Source organism: Gymnogyps californianus, chromosome 3, assembly GCF_018139145.2.
Source record: "Gymnogyps californianus isolate 813 chromosome 3, ASM1813914v2, whole genome shotgun sequence".
Taxonomy (NCBI): domain Eukaryota; kingdom Metazoa; phylum Chordata; class Aves; order Accipitriformes; family Cathartidae; genus Gymnogyps; species Gymnogyps californianus.
Genome location: NC_059473.1, coordinates 53953032 through 53972203, shown reverse-complemented (window position 1 = coordinate 53972203; position 19172 = coordinate 53953032). Strand labels below are relative to the sequence as shown.

General features: G+C 40.8%; 1 protein-coding gene across 2 annotated transcripts; it reads left to right on the top strand.

Annotated features, from left to right (window-relative positions):
- Positions 1-1118: 1118 nt before the first annotated feature.
- FBXO30 (F-box protein 30) lies at positions 1119-18943 on the top strand. 2 transcript variants are annotated; one of them, XM_050894441.1, is made up of 4 exons: positions 1119-1181; positions 5895-5999; positions 13025-15119; positions 16007-18943. In XM_050894441.1, exons 3-4 carry the CDS (start codon positions 13041-13043, stop codon positions 16208-16210), a joined length of 2283 nt encoding a protein of 760 aa, XP_050750398.1. In that variant the 5' UTR covers positions 1119-1181; positions 5895-5999; positions 13025-13040; the 3' UTR covers positions 16211-18943. The 2 variants fall into 2 exon arrangements, with proteins under 2 accessions (XP_050750398.1, XP_050750399.1); XM_050894442.1 differs by lacking the exon at positions 5895-5999.
- The last annotated feature ends 229 nt before the right edge of the window (positions 18944-19172 follow it).

Genomic DNA, 19172 nt, shown 5'->3' with positions numbered 1-19172 from the left:
CCCCTCAAAGCATGACATGCATATCAGGAGTAAGGACCCTTACACCTTAACACCCTGAATAATTCCTACCTAGCTACAGCCCCCTGAACATTTGGCTTCCATAGCCTGGTGAGCAGAACCCACAAAGGCAGGCTCAACACCCTGCACCTCTGGGAGAAAGTTCAAGTTTCTGTGAAAAAATCCAACACATTTTGCTCAGCGCTCTAGAAGCCTGCAGGGTGACCATCAGCTGAACACACACCAAGAAAGGCGTTAGACAGGCACTACCAATAACACCAAAAGGCCTATTTCAAACTGGCTGGCAGGAAGCATTTTGCCGAGGTGACGGCTTTAGCAAAGCCCACTGCCCAGCGTCCCCCAGCGCCCTAGGCGAGCCGAGGGGCTTGTTTGGACACAAAGCAGCAGCTGCGTTCGGTGTGCCCTCCCCGCCCAGGCCCTGCCCTGCCCACTCCATCGCCTGCAGTGGCGGCCCATTCGGGCTCAGGAAAGTTTCACGAACGGTAACGCCGCTGCCAGGAGACGCTGGCTCCCAGGCAAGCTAGGCGGGGCGGGGCAGGGCAGGCAGGGCAGGCAGGACCCAGGTTCCCCCGAGGGCACCTCTCCCTCACAGGCTGGGCCGGACAGCAGTCCCTCTCGCCCCACACCAACGGCCGCCAGGCCACGCGCACAGACGCGGGCCCGCAGCCTCCTGCGGACGGACTCCGGCCGCCAGCCGCTGCCACCGCCGCGCATGCGCACAGGCGAGAGCGGGGGGGACAGGCAAGCGCGCAACATCCGGGCACTCCGCCCCCGCTCCATGACCCCGCCCCTCCCGGCGAGGCGGACGCGCAGCCGCCAGGGAAGAAAGGCCGTGCCGGCGCCGCGCGCGCTCAGCCCGTTGCCCCGCCCTTCCGCAGCGCCGCGGGGGAGCCCGCGCCCGCCGCCCCGCCCCGCGTGCTCGCCGCCCCGCCCCGCGCGCTCGCCTGCCTGCCCTGGCGCGCGCGCCCGTCCGCGCGGCCGTTGGGGGCGCGGCCGGCAGCGAGGCCGCGCGGGAGCCCGGCAGCCCGGTGGACGGTGAGGCGAGGCGAGGCCAGGCCGGGAGTAGGCGAAGCGAGCGCCGCGGCGGCGAGAGCCCGGCGGGGGAAAGGGCGAGGCGCAGCGCAGTCTCCCGCGCCCTCCTGCCTGCCGAGCGACGGGGACGGGTGAGCCGCAGCTGTCCGCGACCGGCGGGGCGAGCCGGGGCCTGCGCCTCCGGCGGGGCTGCGTCCCGCTCCTGGCCGGCGGCGGCTGCCTGGCAGCCGGGTGGTAAACAAATGGCGGCCCGGCAGGGGCGAGCGCCCTGGGTCGCGGCCGGGCGGGGACGGCCGCGGCCCAGCGCCGGCTGGGTCGCGGCTCCCCGCTGTCCCTGACAGGTCCCGGCCGGGAGTCGGGGGCGGCGCTGCTCGCAGCCCCCGGAGGAGGCCGCGGGGGGTTTGGTGTGCGTGCTTCGCCGGTGTCCCCTCCTCCCTGCCCGCCCCCCGGCTCCCGCAGGGCCCGAAGTGCTGAGTGTGTGCCGGTGGTAACGTGCCATGTAGGGTGGCCGCCGGCCGCCCCGCCCCCGCGCCGGGCCCCGCTGCGGGCCCGCGGCCACCGGGAGCGGTTGGCGGCGGCGGTGGCGGAGCGAGCCCTGCTGCTGCCGCTTCCTCTTACCCCGCGGTGCTGCCAGGGCTATCCGGGGTGTCGCGATAGCACGTGCGAAGGGGTAGGGCCGGGGTCTGCCTGGTGCTGTCGAGACTGCAGTCGGAGACTCTCCTTTCTGCATGGAAGGAGAGGGGAAGAGAGCAAGTAATTCAGAGGTATGGGTGAAATCCTTCTCTAATCCCCCGTGTTCGTGTATTTCGAGGAGCTGTGCTCAGATCATGCAAGAGGTGGTGTTTTGTCTCTTCTCTCAATTCCTTTTATGATGGTTGTTATTGATGGGCACTGGAACCTTTTTTCCCCTCCTTTATGAAGGTAAAAAAGGTTGCGTAGCTGTACTCCTGTAATCCCACAGGTTGGCAATCAGAAGTGTGTAGGGAGATGACAGCAGCTTGTTGAACGGCACGCGCATTGAAACGGTCATGTGGCCTCACTTCCAAAAGTTCTAGTGCCGCTGTTGTTTGCAGCAGGTCTTCTGAATTCTCCAGGGAGAAAACCCGTGGGCTGGAGAGACGGCTTTCTTTTGTTCTGTAAAGTTCTGCTCAGATTTGGTTGAGGAGCTTTTCATAATCCTCCTTTCCCTTTTGCTGATTATGTTGTTAATTTGCCAAAATAAGTGTGTATTAGCATACTGGTCCAAACCCGGGCCTGTGCTGCTGTAGCAACAGCATCACCTTGCTTGTGCTAGCGCTTTAGGCAAGAGATCTCCCTCTGCTTTCTCTAGAATCGGTGTGTGGCACTTGGTGGTTAAGTCCTTTCCCTGGACAGCTGCTGCCTTCTGCTGCGTGTTAATGTCATACACCTTAACTTGTGGTGTGATCTGGAGGGTTAAGGTTCATGCATCCCTGCTGATGAGAATGTTAGTTATGCTTATTTATGATATTCCCCTCTGCACCCCTCTCCCAAAAGTACAAAAATATTATTAAAAGAACTTTGGTTGGTAAGCAAGTTAAATAGCTGGAAGACTGAAAAATACACTGCCAACTTTAATCTGTCTTCCACTCTATATGCATGTAAACATCTGTGCATAAGTTCTCCATAGTGGTCAGGTTTCATCCAGAGAAGAACTAGATTCAAAGGATGAATGGGGGTTGTATTGCAAGCTGAGACTTTTTGTGGGGTCTCTGTCTCATTCTTTTCCAAAGTTAGAAGGTGTTAGAGAACAGGAGAATCCCAGCAGAATGGGCAAAGGCTATGCAAAAGCAGTGGTTTTACTTTGCTTCTTGAATATTCTTTCTTTTGCACTAAATTCTTCTTTTACTCAATTAACTTCTTAAATTTGGATTATATTTCCCTTGCCTCCTGCTTTGATGTTAGAAGTCTAATGGGCAAAATAAGTGCTGAGTTTAACTAGCAATATCTGGTTGGAAACCTTCTGGGCAAGATTTCTGCATGTTTATTGGATAACCACGTTTTTGACCTAGGTCCTAAAGAGTGTCTTGTAGTACCTTTGTGAAGAAGAAAACGTATGGCTATTAGTCTTCAAGTGAGCTCCTGTAGCTGCTGTGGATTTCAGCTTTGTAACAAACCTATGCTTTTTATTCAGTCCAATTGAACTAAAAATCACAAATAAAACTTCCCTCATATTGATAGACCTATTTCTTTGGTGAGCTCTGTCTCAAATGAGGCAAATGCTGTTTGCCTCTGGTAATGAGATCCAGTGGTATAGAGATGGGAGCAGGGAATCATTTATCTAGTGATCATTGTACTGGTGACAATTCTCTTTCAGTTTCCTTATCTGCAAAATAAGAATAAAGATAACTCAAGTATTTGTTGGTGAGATGGTGAGTTTGTATAAGGAGTAAGTATTCCTGAACAAACCACAAATAAACAAGTAGTTACATTACTGAGGGTTACAGAGAAATCCTGTGTAAGCTGTCCTTAGTGTCTGGGCACTATCTAGTATCAATATTGAATGAAGGAAAAAGACTGAAAAATCTTGTAATATAAAGTGGTCTAAAACAGGCCAAGAGAGTTAAAGTCACAGGGGAGCTCTAGATTCTGACTTACTTTGCAAGCTACTGTTTTTAATAGTTTCTGAGGTGACACTTGATGTCTTGTTTTAATTTTATTGTGGTCTGATAATACTACTTGAATCTGCAATACCCTGCAAACCCTTACAGTCTGTAGAACATCTAATTGAGTAGACTGTGCTGTTGTTTATCAAATGCCAAACATTCATCTAAGCTCTTACTGTGAAATCATGATGACAACCTGATAGGTTTAAACTTAAGGCATGAGAACGAGAGGCGCGGTGAGGTAAAATTCTAATTGGTGTAGTTACAGCTCTTCATATAAAACTTAAGGTAGTGGTTCAGGCTGATCGTTGAATAATGATACCTGGTTCAGACTTGGTTACATAGGTGCCAGAAGGTGGGTGGTGTTTTGTTTGTTGAAGTTTAAGCTTTGTATTTGTCTGTTCAGAAGCATCTCTAGTAGAAACCGTAGTTTTCCAAAAGTCCTGTGTGACAGAGAAATTTGTTGGAGTGACAGATTCATTGCAAGTAGGATCTTTTTAGGAGTGTGCTTTATTGACATAGCTGTAATGCTCTTGCAAAACCTTGTTTTAGCTGAGTCACTATTGTTACCGGCTATGGAATGTGTTTGGATGGGAACGTTCAGCTGGAGTCTTTGGGGAAAAAGTAATAGCATCAAACCCGTTGACATTTGGAAAAGGCAATCTAAATGATATTAGACATCAGAAATTGATGACTCATTGTACGTCCTAAAACCCTGCACAAACTTGTAGTGCAGATCTCGGTGTTTTCCAGTTCTTCATTCAAGTTAAAAACATATTGAAAGAGCTGGTATAACATGCTCATTATGAGATATATTCCCAGCTTCCTGTCGTCACCTATTTGAGATAGGTGAGTTTTTGTTTAGAAAATAGTTTTTTTTTAAATTGGATATTTTTTACTAGTTCCATTGGTTTTAAAACCAAGCAGCTTGGAAAGGGAAAAAGTCTAACAGGTGCTGCAAAAAACATCTTTCATTTGATAAGTAAGTGAAGTACCTGAAAATAGAATAGGTTAAAGTTGTTAATACTGTCTCTGTTCTTGTTCTCCTATTCTTTTTGTTCTACTTTTAATTTTCTAAAATATTTTAGGACAAACTTCATCTTTTCTGCTTTAGTATTATCTGGTGCAGTATGTGTGGGGGGGGTCTGTTAAATTTTTTTTGTGTACTATCTACTTTTGCTGTGCAGTGGTCAGGCCGTCATCTACTAACAAGGGTGTATTTTTAATAGAAAAAATAACCTTATATGTACAGAGTACATGACAACTGCATTTCGGTCTGGGATCTTGGAGAGAAGTTGTGTTCACGTTCCATTTACTTTAAAGTTGTTTTCTTATTTTGCTATGGGAACTGGTTAAACTTGTGTAGTAAGACCTGAAACAGTATATTAACAAGATTTTTGGCCTGATCTCTGTAAATATACAGAGGTCAGGAATTCTGCGGCAACATGTATGAATTAAAATATTATGTAAGAAGAAGGATTTATTTTTGGTTTCTTTTGGCTGGCTAAAACTACCTACTGTAATTCAGAATGCATTATTTTTTCCAGTAGTTCTGTTTCTGTTTTCTGAGAAGTGGCTTATTCTCTTTTTTGTTTTTCTGAAGGATTTGTGAGACGATATCTGGGGATATCATTGTTCCTTTGGGTATATCACCTCAGTTCCATCTGTACAGTTTTAGTGATAATCCATGGGTATGAACACATGGAAGAAGCAGCGTGTTGTAGTAAAGAGCTTTTTAATATTAAGCAGTTAAATAAGTTCTCATGTCTGAAGACTGAAGCTGAACAAATTTTAACTAGGCTAAAATGCAGTTTGTAAAAGAATCAAACTTTAAATTTATTTATTTTTTTTAGTTCTCCAGCTGTTGCAATCTTTAATTCAAGTTTGGTTTTTTTTCTTAAGTGGTTCCTGGTGGGCCAAACCAAAGAATTAAGTGAAGTAGGTCAGAATAATAACTTTTAATAATCTCTTCTAGCCTTAAATATAAATAGATAACCATCTAGTGTGACTAACAGCCAGCAGTAAGCTAAAATGACAGAACTTAGGTTGCACTTGCAAAGTCTGTTAAAAACTTGTTTATTTTTCCATAAAACCTGCAAAATATTTCAACATTTGTAGCTCCAGATAGTGTAAGCACACGACCTTTTCAGAGGATTGTACATACGGAAAGCAATCTGTACACCTGAAATGAAACCTTACTTCTGATCTCATTTCTTGCAGAGCCTGCAGCAATCGAGGAGTCGCACTGAGTTCAAGTTCAGAAGTGCTTTACACATGAAATCTACTGGCTCTCTAGCTGATTCTGCCCTGTCACCATCTCAACAGGTAGAGTGCTTTTGTGCCTGAGCCATGCAGCAAGCGTAGCTGTTCCTGGTGTGGTTGTCCTGTGTCAGTGTGTGGCCAAAGGCACATTGAGGCCTTTGGGCTTCTTCTTTGGGGAGTGTGTCAAGGAGACAAGAATGCATGGCAGATCTGTCACAAAAGTACTCTAAGGAAAAGCCTAGTAGTTTTGGTTTTGATTTTTAACACTCGTAGAGTTTAATAGTGATAGAAGAAAATGTTCTATTGTTACATCAGAGCGTCTATTCTAAAATGTAACAAAGCCAGACACATGGGGCATCAGTGGAGCGTCCACTTCAGTCAAAGCAGTGTTTTGCTTTGGGTCATTTTCCCCTTGAATTCTATTTTTTTTGGCTGCAATGATTTGGGAGGAAATATGTCACTTAATTCTCTGAATGGGAGGAAGATGGTTTGCCGCTAGGGAGAAAGGAACTCCTAAAGTGTTACTCAAAAGAAGGCAAAATACAGGTCAGCTCCTGTAATAGGATGTTTGGGGCAGGAGTAGACATGGAAAAGCTTTTCTTTATAAGGTTGACATAAAAAAGTTGCACTTCCTTTATAAGTGCTCACTATTTTTGCTGTAGTTAGAAGTTTCTTTTTGTGTTGGTCTGGTTTGTTTTTGAGGTAGATGGATAACTTTAATTTATGCTTCAAAAGGCAGTTAGTACATACTCCTTCAATGCTAGATCACTGATAAAACTACAATGTTTTGGGAAGTATGTATCCCCCTGAGGTTTTTTTGTTGCAATAAGAAGCCATGTTTTGAGCCTGACCTTTTTCCACCTCTTTTGTGTAATACGTACAAATTGCTGTAGACTATGATGATAATGGTAGAAGTAGCATCCTACTTGTATAGTAGTTTGGGGTTTAGTAATTGAAGCTCCTTCTCATGTGTTCAGTGATTAACAGAAAAATAATGTAGACTCATTCTAGTGTGTCCAATATGTGCAGTCACTACCAGGCAGGGAAGATGCTCCCTTCTTTGTTGTGGATGAATTTATGTTTGAGAATGCAGTGAAAACTCATCTATCCAAATGTTTTGAATATAGTTTTAACTTCTCTGATCTGCCTAGTTGTAACAGAATTCAGAGTTGTCTTGATGAACTTGGGGGTGGGGGTGGGGTAATTTGTATCCCGTAAGGTTGAGATTTCAAGTGTGGCATCTGAAAGGATTCTACTTCCTAAAAGCATGTCTGATGTAAGCTAGTTTGAAGAAATAGAAGGCTTCACAAAGTTCCTGTCAGGACTTTCTCTTTCAAATAGGAAAAACTGTATAAAAGAGAACAATTGCTTAGTATATAAGATATTAAAATATGGCCACATGTACTACTCTATTACCTGTGCAACTGAAGCACATACCTTTAAATTTGTCACCTGTTAGTCATGTTATTTCACGTTAATAACTAGCAGTTTGTAATGTTGTTTGTTTTTCTTTTGAATTTACCATTTTAAAGAGTAGTTGGAAATCAGTGTAGCATTACATTAACTTCGCTGTATGTCCCTGTTTCCTGCCTTCCCAATGCTATGGAGAGACATTTAAGCAGTATTTGAGGTACTCAGCTCCCTAATATGAGGACAATGGCTGCACTGGCTTTGGAGAAGCCTCAGGATGGGACTATTTAACATTAGACTTTGTGGAGTCTTGAGGAGTAGAGTTAGAGCATCCTCAAGCAGGGATTGCAACTAGTGGTGGCACTTGCCATTCTCCAGTTGAAATGGTGTCGAAGACATCTTGCTGAACCTCCAGTTCATGTTTTTAATCAGTTATTTGAAAACTGATGAATCAAAAAAAGACCTCAGACCAACCAACCCAGACACCACCACCCCCAAACCCAAAAAGGGAGCATAACATGCATAGCATGAAAAGTTAATGCGGCCATGCTATTGTAGTAATAGGCTGAGGTGTTGGTTTTTACATACAAAAATTGTTACACTTTTTGTGCAGCATAGGGATGACAAGACAAGAAAAGGTTACCTTCTAGAAGACTGCAAAGCTTGTTTAAAGCATTTGATAGTTAGACCTGTTAGTCAAGGTGAATGATAGTTACTCTCCTATGCATGGTAGGGTATAGAAAAATAAAATAGCTTGTTCAATAACTATCTATAGTACTGCCAGTTCTATTTTGGCAGAATATTCTAAAGCTTTTTTTTTTTTTTTTTTAAATACTGCTCTCTGTCTCTTGCCCTATTTTTCCTTACCTGTTTTCTTTAACCACCTGTCACTTAAATCTCTCTCTCACTTGGCCATTTCCTCTCTGAAAGTTTCTGCATCTTACCAGACTTGTTAGCCAGTCCTTTAGCCAGAGACCTGGGTAAAAGATGGAAGATTCAGAAACATGGCAATCTCTTCTACAATCTCCAAAACAAAAGGGAATTTTTTTTAGAGTGGTTTGCATATATTTGGCTGCTTGTGGGTGGATCTGGATGCTCCTAGGAGTTTAAACCTGTACTACTGCTTGTGTCTCTATTCTTCTACTTCCTTGAACCAGTAATTTAAGAACCTGTTGGCCTATTTAGTTGAATTTGATAGAGGGAAGAGTCTCAAAGATAGTTGAGCTTTATAGGTTTAGTGAATGAAAGGTGGCTGAGTAATGGAGGGTTCCAATAGCAGTGATAGTTGCTGTGATTTCCTATCTTACTGGCACCAAAGAATTCATGTGGGGGAGAGTAAGTAAGCAGACTTTCAGTTTGATAATACTAAGTACAGCTCCTTACACTTTGTAGTGTAGAAGAAAGTGAGAGCTGAAGTATTGTGTGGTGACTGAAACCCTTATTATACTATTTTAATGTTTGTGTTACAACAGCAACTGAAAATCATGTGGCTGTAGCAGCTGAAATTTAAATCCTTTTAATTATGACAGATTTTCAAAGCATGTTCTGGCTGATTTGGTCAGCTGACTGTTTAGTATGTACAATAACATCAAGTGATTGCACAAATTCTGAGGGCAGTGGTCACCTCACTGGAACAGGATGTATTTATAGGTTTCTCTGCTAGTAACAGTCAAGTGTGTATACTTAAGCATCTCATATGAACTGAAGCTAGTTGCTGACACTACACTATCAGAAAAGGACAGCTGTTCGTTCTTGCTGTGGTCATTGATCTGACAGTATCGTCTCACCAAATTGTGGCAAGGAACACAATGGGGTATAAACACTGTAAATATTATTGGTACATGTTTTAATGACAGGTATTTTTCCTCAGGTCAGCAATGACACTCGTTGCTAGCCCTTTCAGTTTTCTGTATCAGAGGAAATGAAAGCACTTTGTTACCTCCAGCAAGAATTTTCTTTATGTCCCCCTTACCCAACAGTTTTTTCCTTTACAAGGCAATGTTTGGGAAGAGCGTGGGTTCTGTTCTCAGTGTAGTACTGGTGATGTATTGGTTATGGTTCTTCAAAGGAAAATGATTGGTATGTGGATGCTCTTAATCAATGAATCAAAGAGGTGCTAAGTTCTGTGGTTCACAAAGTTAGCTTACAAAATGAGTGACCATTTGTTGATTAATGAATGTGCTAATTCTTGAGGTCTTATCCATTTATTTCACCAGTTTGATAGGGTCATTTGGTTTTTTGCCTTTGGACTTAATTTGCAATTTGATAATTGAATTATATCAAAAGCCTTAACTAATTTAAGTAGTCTGGGAACTCATGACTGCCCAAAACAGCTGTTGAGTTTGAAGCCCAGGTATTAAAATTAAAAATGCAGAAAACGACATTTAAGATATATAAAAGGACTTTGTAGTAAGCTATAAATAAAATGTGACATTCTGACTAAATTGAAGTTCTGCAGCAGGTGCTGTGAAGTTAAGGCTTGTAAGCAGGCCACAGAATTTTAGTGAACGTCCTGCTGATGGTCTGCTGATGTCCAAAGAGATTTTAAATTATATATTTAGTTAAGGAGCCAAAGGATTTGAATTTTAAGAGAAATGGCAACTAATATCAAACTTCTTAGTGACCAATAAAATTCTTCTTTATGGAAACTGAGAGAATAGGTTACTTCAGCTATTTAGTTGATCACGTGCATAACTGCTTCTTCATAAAAACAGTTGTAATAATCTGTTACAGAACTAAATTAGCATCTACCTGTTGGTAAAACATAGTATTTTAGTGTCTGCTCTGGCTTTCATATACTGTCTGTTAGTGATATTGGATGTTTTCATCAGGTTTTGTCTTCTTACAGACTTCAAAATTTCATTTGCTTGTATGAAATCATTAGGTTTTGATGAATATTAGCTTATGTGTGAAAGGAGTCCAGGAGCCTGAGAAAAGCCGGTATCATCATGCAACTCGGGTTTCACAATCTGACTTGTAAAGACCAAGATAGTGTGCTAGGGAGGAGGATGTTTTACTGTCTTAATAGAATGTTCTTCTGTGTAAGCTCACATAGGCTATTTAAAGATAGTATTTAATGGTGGTTGACTAATTTAGGGTATGTCTGCACAAATGGTGCAGGCAAACACAAGCTCAGTTTGACTGCGTTCTGAGCTGTCTGCATGGGGGCCAGCTTTGGCCTAGAAGCAATAGAACAGTGGTAGCATAGCAGTGTGTGCTAGTTAACACACCAGCCTTCTGCTCTAGAAGTGGCTCACTTCTGGCCATCTTAAAGTGAGCAGGGTGCATAGCTTTTTGCAAAGTAGGTAAACAATATTTTTTTTTTTATTTTTTTATTTTAAAACATAATTGTGGGTAACTGATTAAATTAAGCCTTGCTGCTAGCAGACTGCTTGTTTTATGGAAGCAAGACTGTGTTTAGATACATGAAGCAAGGGCTGGGCTCTATCAGGGCTCTTGCATTATAAACTAGCAATTGTCTTTTTCAGGGCTGTTTCCATTTTATGTTAAGTGCTTTAAAATATGCACATAACCTGAGAGCTTCCTTTTGATCTCTGCGCACCTGTTGACTTGAGGAAAACTAGAGTTTGGTTTCAGTATTGATGCAAAACTCTGAAATTTTCTTTGGTTTAGCAACAGGTAGGCTGCTGTATTTGGCAGGAATTACTTAGAGAGGGCTTTGCGGGAAGAACTAAAAATATCTCAGAGAAGTCAAATAATTTTCTCTTTTTCATTCTTTACTGAACATGTTTCAGCTCTTTGCAGTAGATGCTATCTGACTTAAGATGCAAGTGGAAAGCAGGTTGTGCGCCAGAAAGGTTTGCTAAAATGTTTAGCAAGTCAGTCAGTCACTGAGTTCAGTGACTGATGCACTAGACAATTTATTCAAAACTTGCTTGTTACTCAGTATATAAATACTAAGGTATGGTGGCGAAAATTCAGCTGTGTTTTGCCTGCTAAGTGTAGCACATATGCTTCTTTGTTAGAAGTGTTCAGGAGAGTGGGTGGCTAAAATATTTGAGTTATCCAGATTACGACGGATGGGGGGATGAGGACTGATTGCTACTTAAAGTTGGCATGAATTTCAAAGCATTAAAAGAATACAAGTGAGTGAAATGTCACATAGATTTCTATTTAAATGCTTTAAATTATTTAAGTGGAGTGTCTAAAAGGCAGTTTTATTTCCTCTCACCTTCAGTTTGAACAAAAGGAATAATACTAAGCAGTTTCATTTCTACAGTTTAGAGTATTTTTAATTTAAAAAGTTCTAATGCGTTAAAACTGAAGTGTTTAGTCTGAAGACAATGCATGAGAGCACTTGTTAGCTAGTAGAATAAGATAAAGAACCATTTCTATTAATCTTAAATTCTGTAAGCATTTTATTTTTCAAGAAAATTGCTGGAGGGTGGGGAGTGAGGAAAAGATGGAACTGAGCAATGTATTTTTGACACAGTATTTTGAGATTTGGCTCTGTGCAAATCATTCTCTGAACTGTAATCCCTAGTGGTATCACTTCTGAGAGGGAGTTTGTTAGAGCATAGGGGAGAGCTTGGTCACTTGCGTGGGCCTGCACCCCAGCTAGTGAGCAGTTCCAGAGCTGCTTGAAGTGTGGTACAAAGACACAAAGTTTACTCTCTTACTTTTTTTTTTCTTTTCTTTTTTTTTCTCCATACCACAACAAAGAGTTGAATTTTTTGTTTTTGTCGATGTGTTATCATAGATTATGCAATGAATTTTATTTGGATTTTTATTGCTGTTTGGCCTTGTTGTAGAAAGTTGTTGTGTTACCCTTACACTTTGAACTGCTGGTATTGTAATCAGGATGGCCATAGGATGCATTAAAAAAATTACCTTTTGTGGGTTGAACTGGCAGTATAGATAGGACCATGTTGGGTAGTAAAGTTTTATGTAAAAGTTTTCAATGAAATAAAAGGACTTAATGTGTAGTATAATTGCTACCCTTGTGCAACAACTACTGTAAAAATAAGGGATGAGCTATAGGCTATAGATGATGAAAAAAAGAAGAGTGAAGAGCTGTTGTAAAGGACTGCTGTCTGTCAGAAGCATGGGGTGGGGGAGAATGGGACACGACAGGGGACTGAGATACACGCTGAGGCCTGCAGATTGCCTTAAACAGAACTGCATGAAGAGGGTGTCAGAAGCTTAGGTGGTAGCAAGCAGCCCAGGGAATAGGTTGCCTCTGTTTAATTTAGAGAACTGGAGATGAGGATGAATCTGTCTTCCTGTATTTTGTCTCTCTGCTCTGTAGAGTTGTATGGTTTATGATTTTAGGTAGTAGGCCATAATCAACGATCATGCTTTGTTTTTCGTTGAATCATCTATTTGCAATGGGCAGGGGAAAAGAGCTATTCCAGAGAGAAGGATTATACAACATTTTTACCTAAGTTGCATATATTATACCTGGTGAATAAATGCATAGACTGTGTCTTGAACTCTGATACAAATGTGTATCTTTAATTTTCAGGTGAACTTTTAAACACCATTTCTTTGAGACAAAATGTCACATACTTGTTCTTTTAAAATGGCTGCTGATCAGTTCAGATTGTGTTAACATGTATCTCTCTGTACACGTAGAGGATGCAAAACTGCAAATAATAGTAAATATTAACAATATTGAGTTAATATTCTATGCTTTTGTCTCCTTTCTCTTCTCTCAGAATTGGATTTACAGTCATGGAGGAGCATCAACAACATTTACACTGTGTGAACTGTGTCAGCCGTCGTTGTATGACCAGACCAGAGCCTGGCATTTCCTGTGATTTGATTGGCTGCCCGTTGGTTTGTGGAGCAGTTTTTCACTCATGTAAAGCTGAGGAACATCGCATGTTATGTCCACTTGAAAGAGTGCCTTGTTTGAATAGTGGCTTTGGATGTCCCTTCATAGTAGCCCGAAATAAAATTGCTGATCATCTAGAAGTTTGTCCAGCAAGTGTAGTGTGTTGTACCATGGAGTGGAATAGATGGCCAGTTAGTTACGCAGACCGAAAATCTTATGAAAACCTGAGTAAAGATGTTGATGAGGTGGAGCAGCTAGATATGGCTTTAGCCCTTCAAGACCAGCGCATGTTATTAGAATCACTTAAGGTAGCAACTATGATGTCAAAAGCAGGTGATCAAATACCAGAATCCAGAGAGCAAACCTCTGTCAAATCAAGTGCCCCAGATACAGTGCATTCAAATGGTTTGATGCCTGTAGATGAAGAGTCCTATGGCGCACTTTATCAAGCTACTGTAGAAACAACGAGGAGTTTAGCTGCTGCTCTGGATATCCTGAACACTGCTACAAGGGACATTAATATGTTAAGTTCAAGGCTCTGCATTTCACCACATGAAATGAAAGAAGATACTGAGATTAAAGAACAAGCTTCTAATGGCATTATTCAGGATAAAAAGTCTGACCTTGAATATCCAGATGAAGATAACATAGGAGCAGTTGGGGGAATTAACTTTGATAGCCTGAGTCAAAATTCACAAATGGAGCAAAATGGTTCTAGTGATATTTGTTATGATGTAGTGCAAAAACATGACTTAAATGTGAACCTCAGTAACTCCTCACTTTTGTGTAATGGCTTTCATGTAGAAAATGAATGTTCAAAGGTATTGGACCAGAATGAAGATCTTGGTGTATCTAATTCAAAACCATCCAGTGTAGCAAATGGTGAATGTACTGCATCTCATGATGATGAAGCATTACAGTCTTGCAGCTCCTTCCCTGTAACAGCACAACTTAAAGAAGTAATACCAGCTGATCACTTAGTTAACGGCAATGTTAATCATGTACTACTTCCCCATAATGCTAACGAAGAAGAAATGTTAGAGAGACAAGTGGAGCAAGAAAGATTGAGAAACGTAGATGCGTTTTCACTTTTACGGCATCGATCATACAAATTCCTTGTTAATCACTATTGGTCTACACCAAAAGAAGACAAAGCTGTTGATACATCAGATTTGGAAATAACAGAAGATCCTATGGGTCTTCAGGGGATTGATCTAATCACTGCAGCTCTGTTGTTTTGCCTAGGAGACTCTCCCGGAGGTAGGGGGATATCAGAAAGTCGCACTGTCGATGTGTATCACGTTGACTTTGGGACCCAAACATTTTCTCTCCCGTCAGCTATATTGGCCACAAATACAATGGTGGGGGAAATAGCTTCAGCTTCTGCATGTGATCATGCCAACCCACAGCTCTCAAATCCAAGTCCATTCCAGACCCTTGGACTGGATTTGGTATTGGAATATGTGGCTAGATACCAAACAAAACAGCGTTCAATGTTTACATTTGTTTGTGGACAGTTGTTTAGGAGGAATGAATTTTCATCACATTTTAAGAATGTGCATGGTGACATTCATGCTGGCCTTAATGGCTGGATGGAGCAGAGATGTCCTTTGGCATATTATGGGTGTACATATTCTCAACGAAGGTTTTGTCCTTCAACACAAGGGGCAAAAATTATTCATGACCGCCACTTACGGTCATTTGGAGTTCAGCCTTGTATATCCACAGTATTAGTAGAACCAGCAAAAAGCTGCTTAATTGGACTACACAATGACCATCTGAGTAGTCTGCCTTTCGAGGTTCTGCAGCACATTGCTAGTTTTCTCGATGGCTTTAGTTTATGTCAGCTTTCAAGAGTGTCACATTTAATGAGAGATGTGTGTGGAAGCTTGCTTCAAGCACGTGGAATGGTGATACTGCTTTGGGAGAAGAGAAAGTACCCAGATGGAAGTTCTTCCTGGCAGATAAAAGAAAAGGTAAGTTATTTTTTATTTTGAAGGTGAAAGGGAAAGTATTAAATTGGTTATGTCTCTGCTTTTTCCCCTTAATATTTTCCCTGATCACTATTGTTATTACTGTTTTTTGGTATAATACCCCTTCAAGAAACAGATTGTCTTATAGAACAACAGTTAGTGAAAATTGCTAGCAGGTTGGTTCAGTCTTCTCCGTACTTGAAGAAGTAGAAGTTGAAGTAGTGTCTGTCTAGTGTTTACTTGATGTAAATAAATTAACCTCTGTTTTTCCCAAGATTTTAAAATATTAAATGATTACTTCATGATTTTCTTTAATATCAATATTCCATGGAAGTGGGAAAGTTGCCTACAAAGTTTGCTTTTCTTGCCTTTATACTGTTTACAGCAATTTTAATTTTTGCTAACCTGTTGAGATCCTATCCATTGCCATGATATTGAGTGCCTTAAGTATGTAAATAATTCTTAAAACCTTTGGGTGACCTTTGTATAGTACAGTTTTCACCATTTCCCAGCCCCGCCCCCCCGCCCCAGAACTGCAGAGTATCTGCAGCAATCATTTGGAATTGCAGAAGTTGATCATTTCAGAAATGGATTGTTGTGACTGGTCATGCAATACCTCGTCATTCAGCTTCTGATTGTATCTACTTTGTAGATGCAAAAAATATTGCCTGTCTTTCTTCCCGGTGTTCAGAGTTGACTTGGAATCTGAATCAGCCTGGGACTGACTATACAAAATTGAGCATTGTATGTTTTTGTCATGTTGATTTTTAGTATGATTTATAGTAGATGCAAAACATTGCCTGAAGGTGTTATAGTACAAACATTTAATTTCCTGCTCTGAGTTCAGGTATCTTAAAACATTTTGAGCCTAAGTGCAACTTATTTTCTAGGTTTGGCGCTTCAGTACAGCCTTCTGTACTGTGAATGAGTGGAAGTTTGCTGACATCGTAAGCATGGCTGACCACTTGAAGAAATGTAGCTATAATGCTGTAGAGAGAAGAGAGGAGGCTGTTCCGCTGCCATGTATGTGTGTAACACGAGAACTCACTAAAGAAGGACGTTCACTGCGCTCTGTTTTGAAACCAGTACTTTAAATATTGCAACCACTCCAATTGCACATACACTCAAGCACCTGATATAACCTCGGTAATATTACATGACACTTTATTAATGTACTAAAGATACTTTCTAGCTAAATCTACTCTGTCACTGTGTATATAAGGTTTGAAGTGACATTTATTTTTTATAATATTGTTTAGCTGGAAAGTAATGAAAGTTGCCTTAACGTCTGAAAAATTCGGAACTTGCTGGACAGGGTAGTTTTATCTAACTTATATAATTTAAGAACAAAATCCTAAGGTGTGTTTTCTGATTCACTGGTGCCCATGTTGCTGTTGACTGATAACATTTCAAAAATGGCCTCTAAATGGTATGCACATTTAGATAGGAAACACTGAACTGTAGTAAGACAAAATCCTGACCAAATGTACCTTCTGTATTTGGTCTATTTTTTTTAACAAATTATAATCCAAATATTTGAAAGATAAGGAGGAATTCAAAACTTTATAGTAGATGTCTCAAACACAGCTTTTAAGCATATCTTTTCTCATTAAATCAGTGTTCTAGTGCTCTTCCTAGTTAACAGGTGATCTAGGATCAGCTTTTTTTAAAAATTTTTTTTTAGGAATGATCTAAGCGGACTGAGATTTACAGCAGCTTCATTTTTAGTACAACTTTCTTTTGACATGTCAACAATGATTATTTTTCTTCTGAACTATTAACAGTTATTTCACTTTTGGGAGCAAAACTTTTAGAGCTAAAAACATGGAATACTAGTTTTTACTCTCGCACCTACAATGACATCGATATAAAATGTTTAAAATGTTTTTCCTTGTCCTGCAGTTGGCTGAGGGTTAAATTGCTTGAGCAGTCAGAAATTCAAAGTATGTGATGAACAGTTATGAATTTATAATGCAGCTAATGAAAGGGCTTTACTTGTTCTATGGTATTGTGAGATGTATTGTCTCCTTTTCTGTTAATTTGTCTATAAAAATGCTGCTTTTTTGAGGAGCATTTTAAATTACTGGTATGTATAGCAAATGTATCATCTTCATAAGATGAGACATGATTTGTTAATTGCATAAGGCATATCAGAAATGTATGTTCAACCACATCCGTTAAACAAACAACTCCAATTTGCTTCCAGTCTTCCATAATAAAAGATCTTACAAAGCATTTGTGAACAGAAAATACATGCTATGAAAAATGGCCTGGTACAGCAAAACTGTAATAACTTGAACTGACTTTCCAACTTGTTTGTATTAATGTCGGTGTCTCTAGCCTGTTGCACTTAGCAACTGTGCCACAAAGCTAAAACAGAAACAGACCAGAGCTTGGAACAGAGAAATACAGTACGTATTTCCATTATAGGAAAAAATAAGAGATTAGTAAGGAGGAGATGTTTACAAAAATAGCTAAATTTATTACTCGTAATTTCTGTACTGGACACTTGTTTATGGCTAGTCTGGCTGCAGTTCACAACTTTTGTATCTGTGCATTTCCCATTCTGGGTCCAGTCCAGCTAAACATTCACTGCCTTTTTCTATCCAGAGTGCTACAGGTGCCCAGAAAAAAATTAAATCTAGTTCTTCAGTGCCATGAGTTGAAATTACAAGAGCTCAAACAGAAGTTCTGCCTGGATCGTCAAACTACATGTTCTCTTTCCACACTTTCTCTTTTTTTGGTTGGAGACAGGAAAGGAGTAAACCCTCTACAGAAGTTAGCAATATTTGCAGTAATTCTTAGCTGTTACCACAGTTATCTGGAAAGGAGAATCTAGATTCATGTACAAATCTGACTATACCAACTGGGTTTTAGGTAGGGATTTTACACACCCCCACCCCCCCCCCCACCCCCATGTTCTCCAAGTGCATTGAAATGCTCATTACCCACAAATTCTTCAGTACAAGGCAGGAGACAAACTTTCATCAGTTCTTGTCTTTTAGCTCTAATGGCTCCTTGCTGCTGCTCTCCAGTGTTTAAAAGTAGTTCTGTGACTGGAAGGATCCTGAATGTTGAGGAGTTTATGTTTGCATTTATGGCTAAATCTACTTTAAAACATCTGTCTTGGGTTACTGGTATTTTTTAGTCACGAATGTGGTGGTTTTGGTACTCAGCATTCTTTGTAACTACCCAGAACCCTGCTAAGTATGGTAGGCAAGGCACATGTCTCAGTCATTTAGGAAAAGAGGGTGCTCAGTTGGAGGAGCTGGTGTTGGTAGAATCTCGCTTGTAGCACAGTGCAGATCTACATCTAAAGTATCATCAGTTGTTGATCTATTAAAATGAACTTTTTAAGTACTCAGTGTTCTTCTTAAGAAATAACACTATTTCTCAATACATGCACTTTTGTTTTCAAATGTAGATACAGGCTTTTTTGTTAAAATTAGTTTATTTTTTATGAGAATCCAGAGCTATTAAAATATCAACATTATAAACAAAATCTCTGCCTTGTAAACTGCTCCAAATGCAGGAATACAATACAGTTAAGATAAAAACTTTTTTTTACACTGCTATGCAGTTTGTAAAACATCTATGGTGTATAGTCAGTCTATCAAAATGTGGCTTGTTCACATTTGCCCTTGAATTTAAAAAATGTCGTATCCCTTTCCTGGTACATCTTCCTTACAGCATATATAGACAGCTGTTCCAGTCTTTCTTTTACTTGATACCACATTGCTACTTTGTTTAAATGTTATGTTTTCAATCATTATGCAATATTTTTTTGCAATGTCTGTTGAAATCCTAATAAAACTTTTGGAGTTTCTCTTTTAGTATGATTGTACTTTTTTTAAAGCTTATTGCCAGCCTTCTGGTGTTCAGACGTGGTGCTCAATGTCTGCCTATAGGATTCCAGTAAGTACTTAAAAAATCGAGTTACATAAAGGAATCTGTTTACAAACGTTTAAACTTGCATAATTTGGAAATGATTAATATGTATTCACATTCACTTCAATATGAAGATCGGTCATTCCTTTTTAGACTATACACCCATTT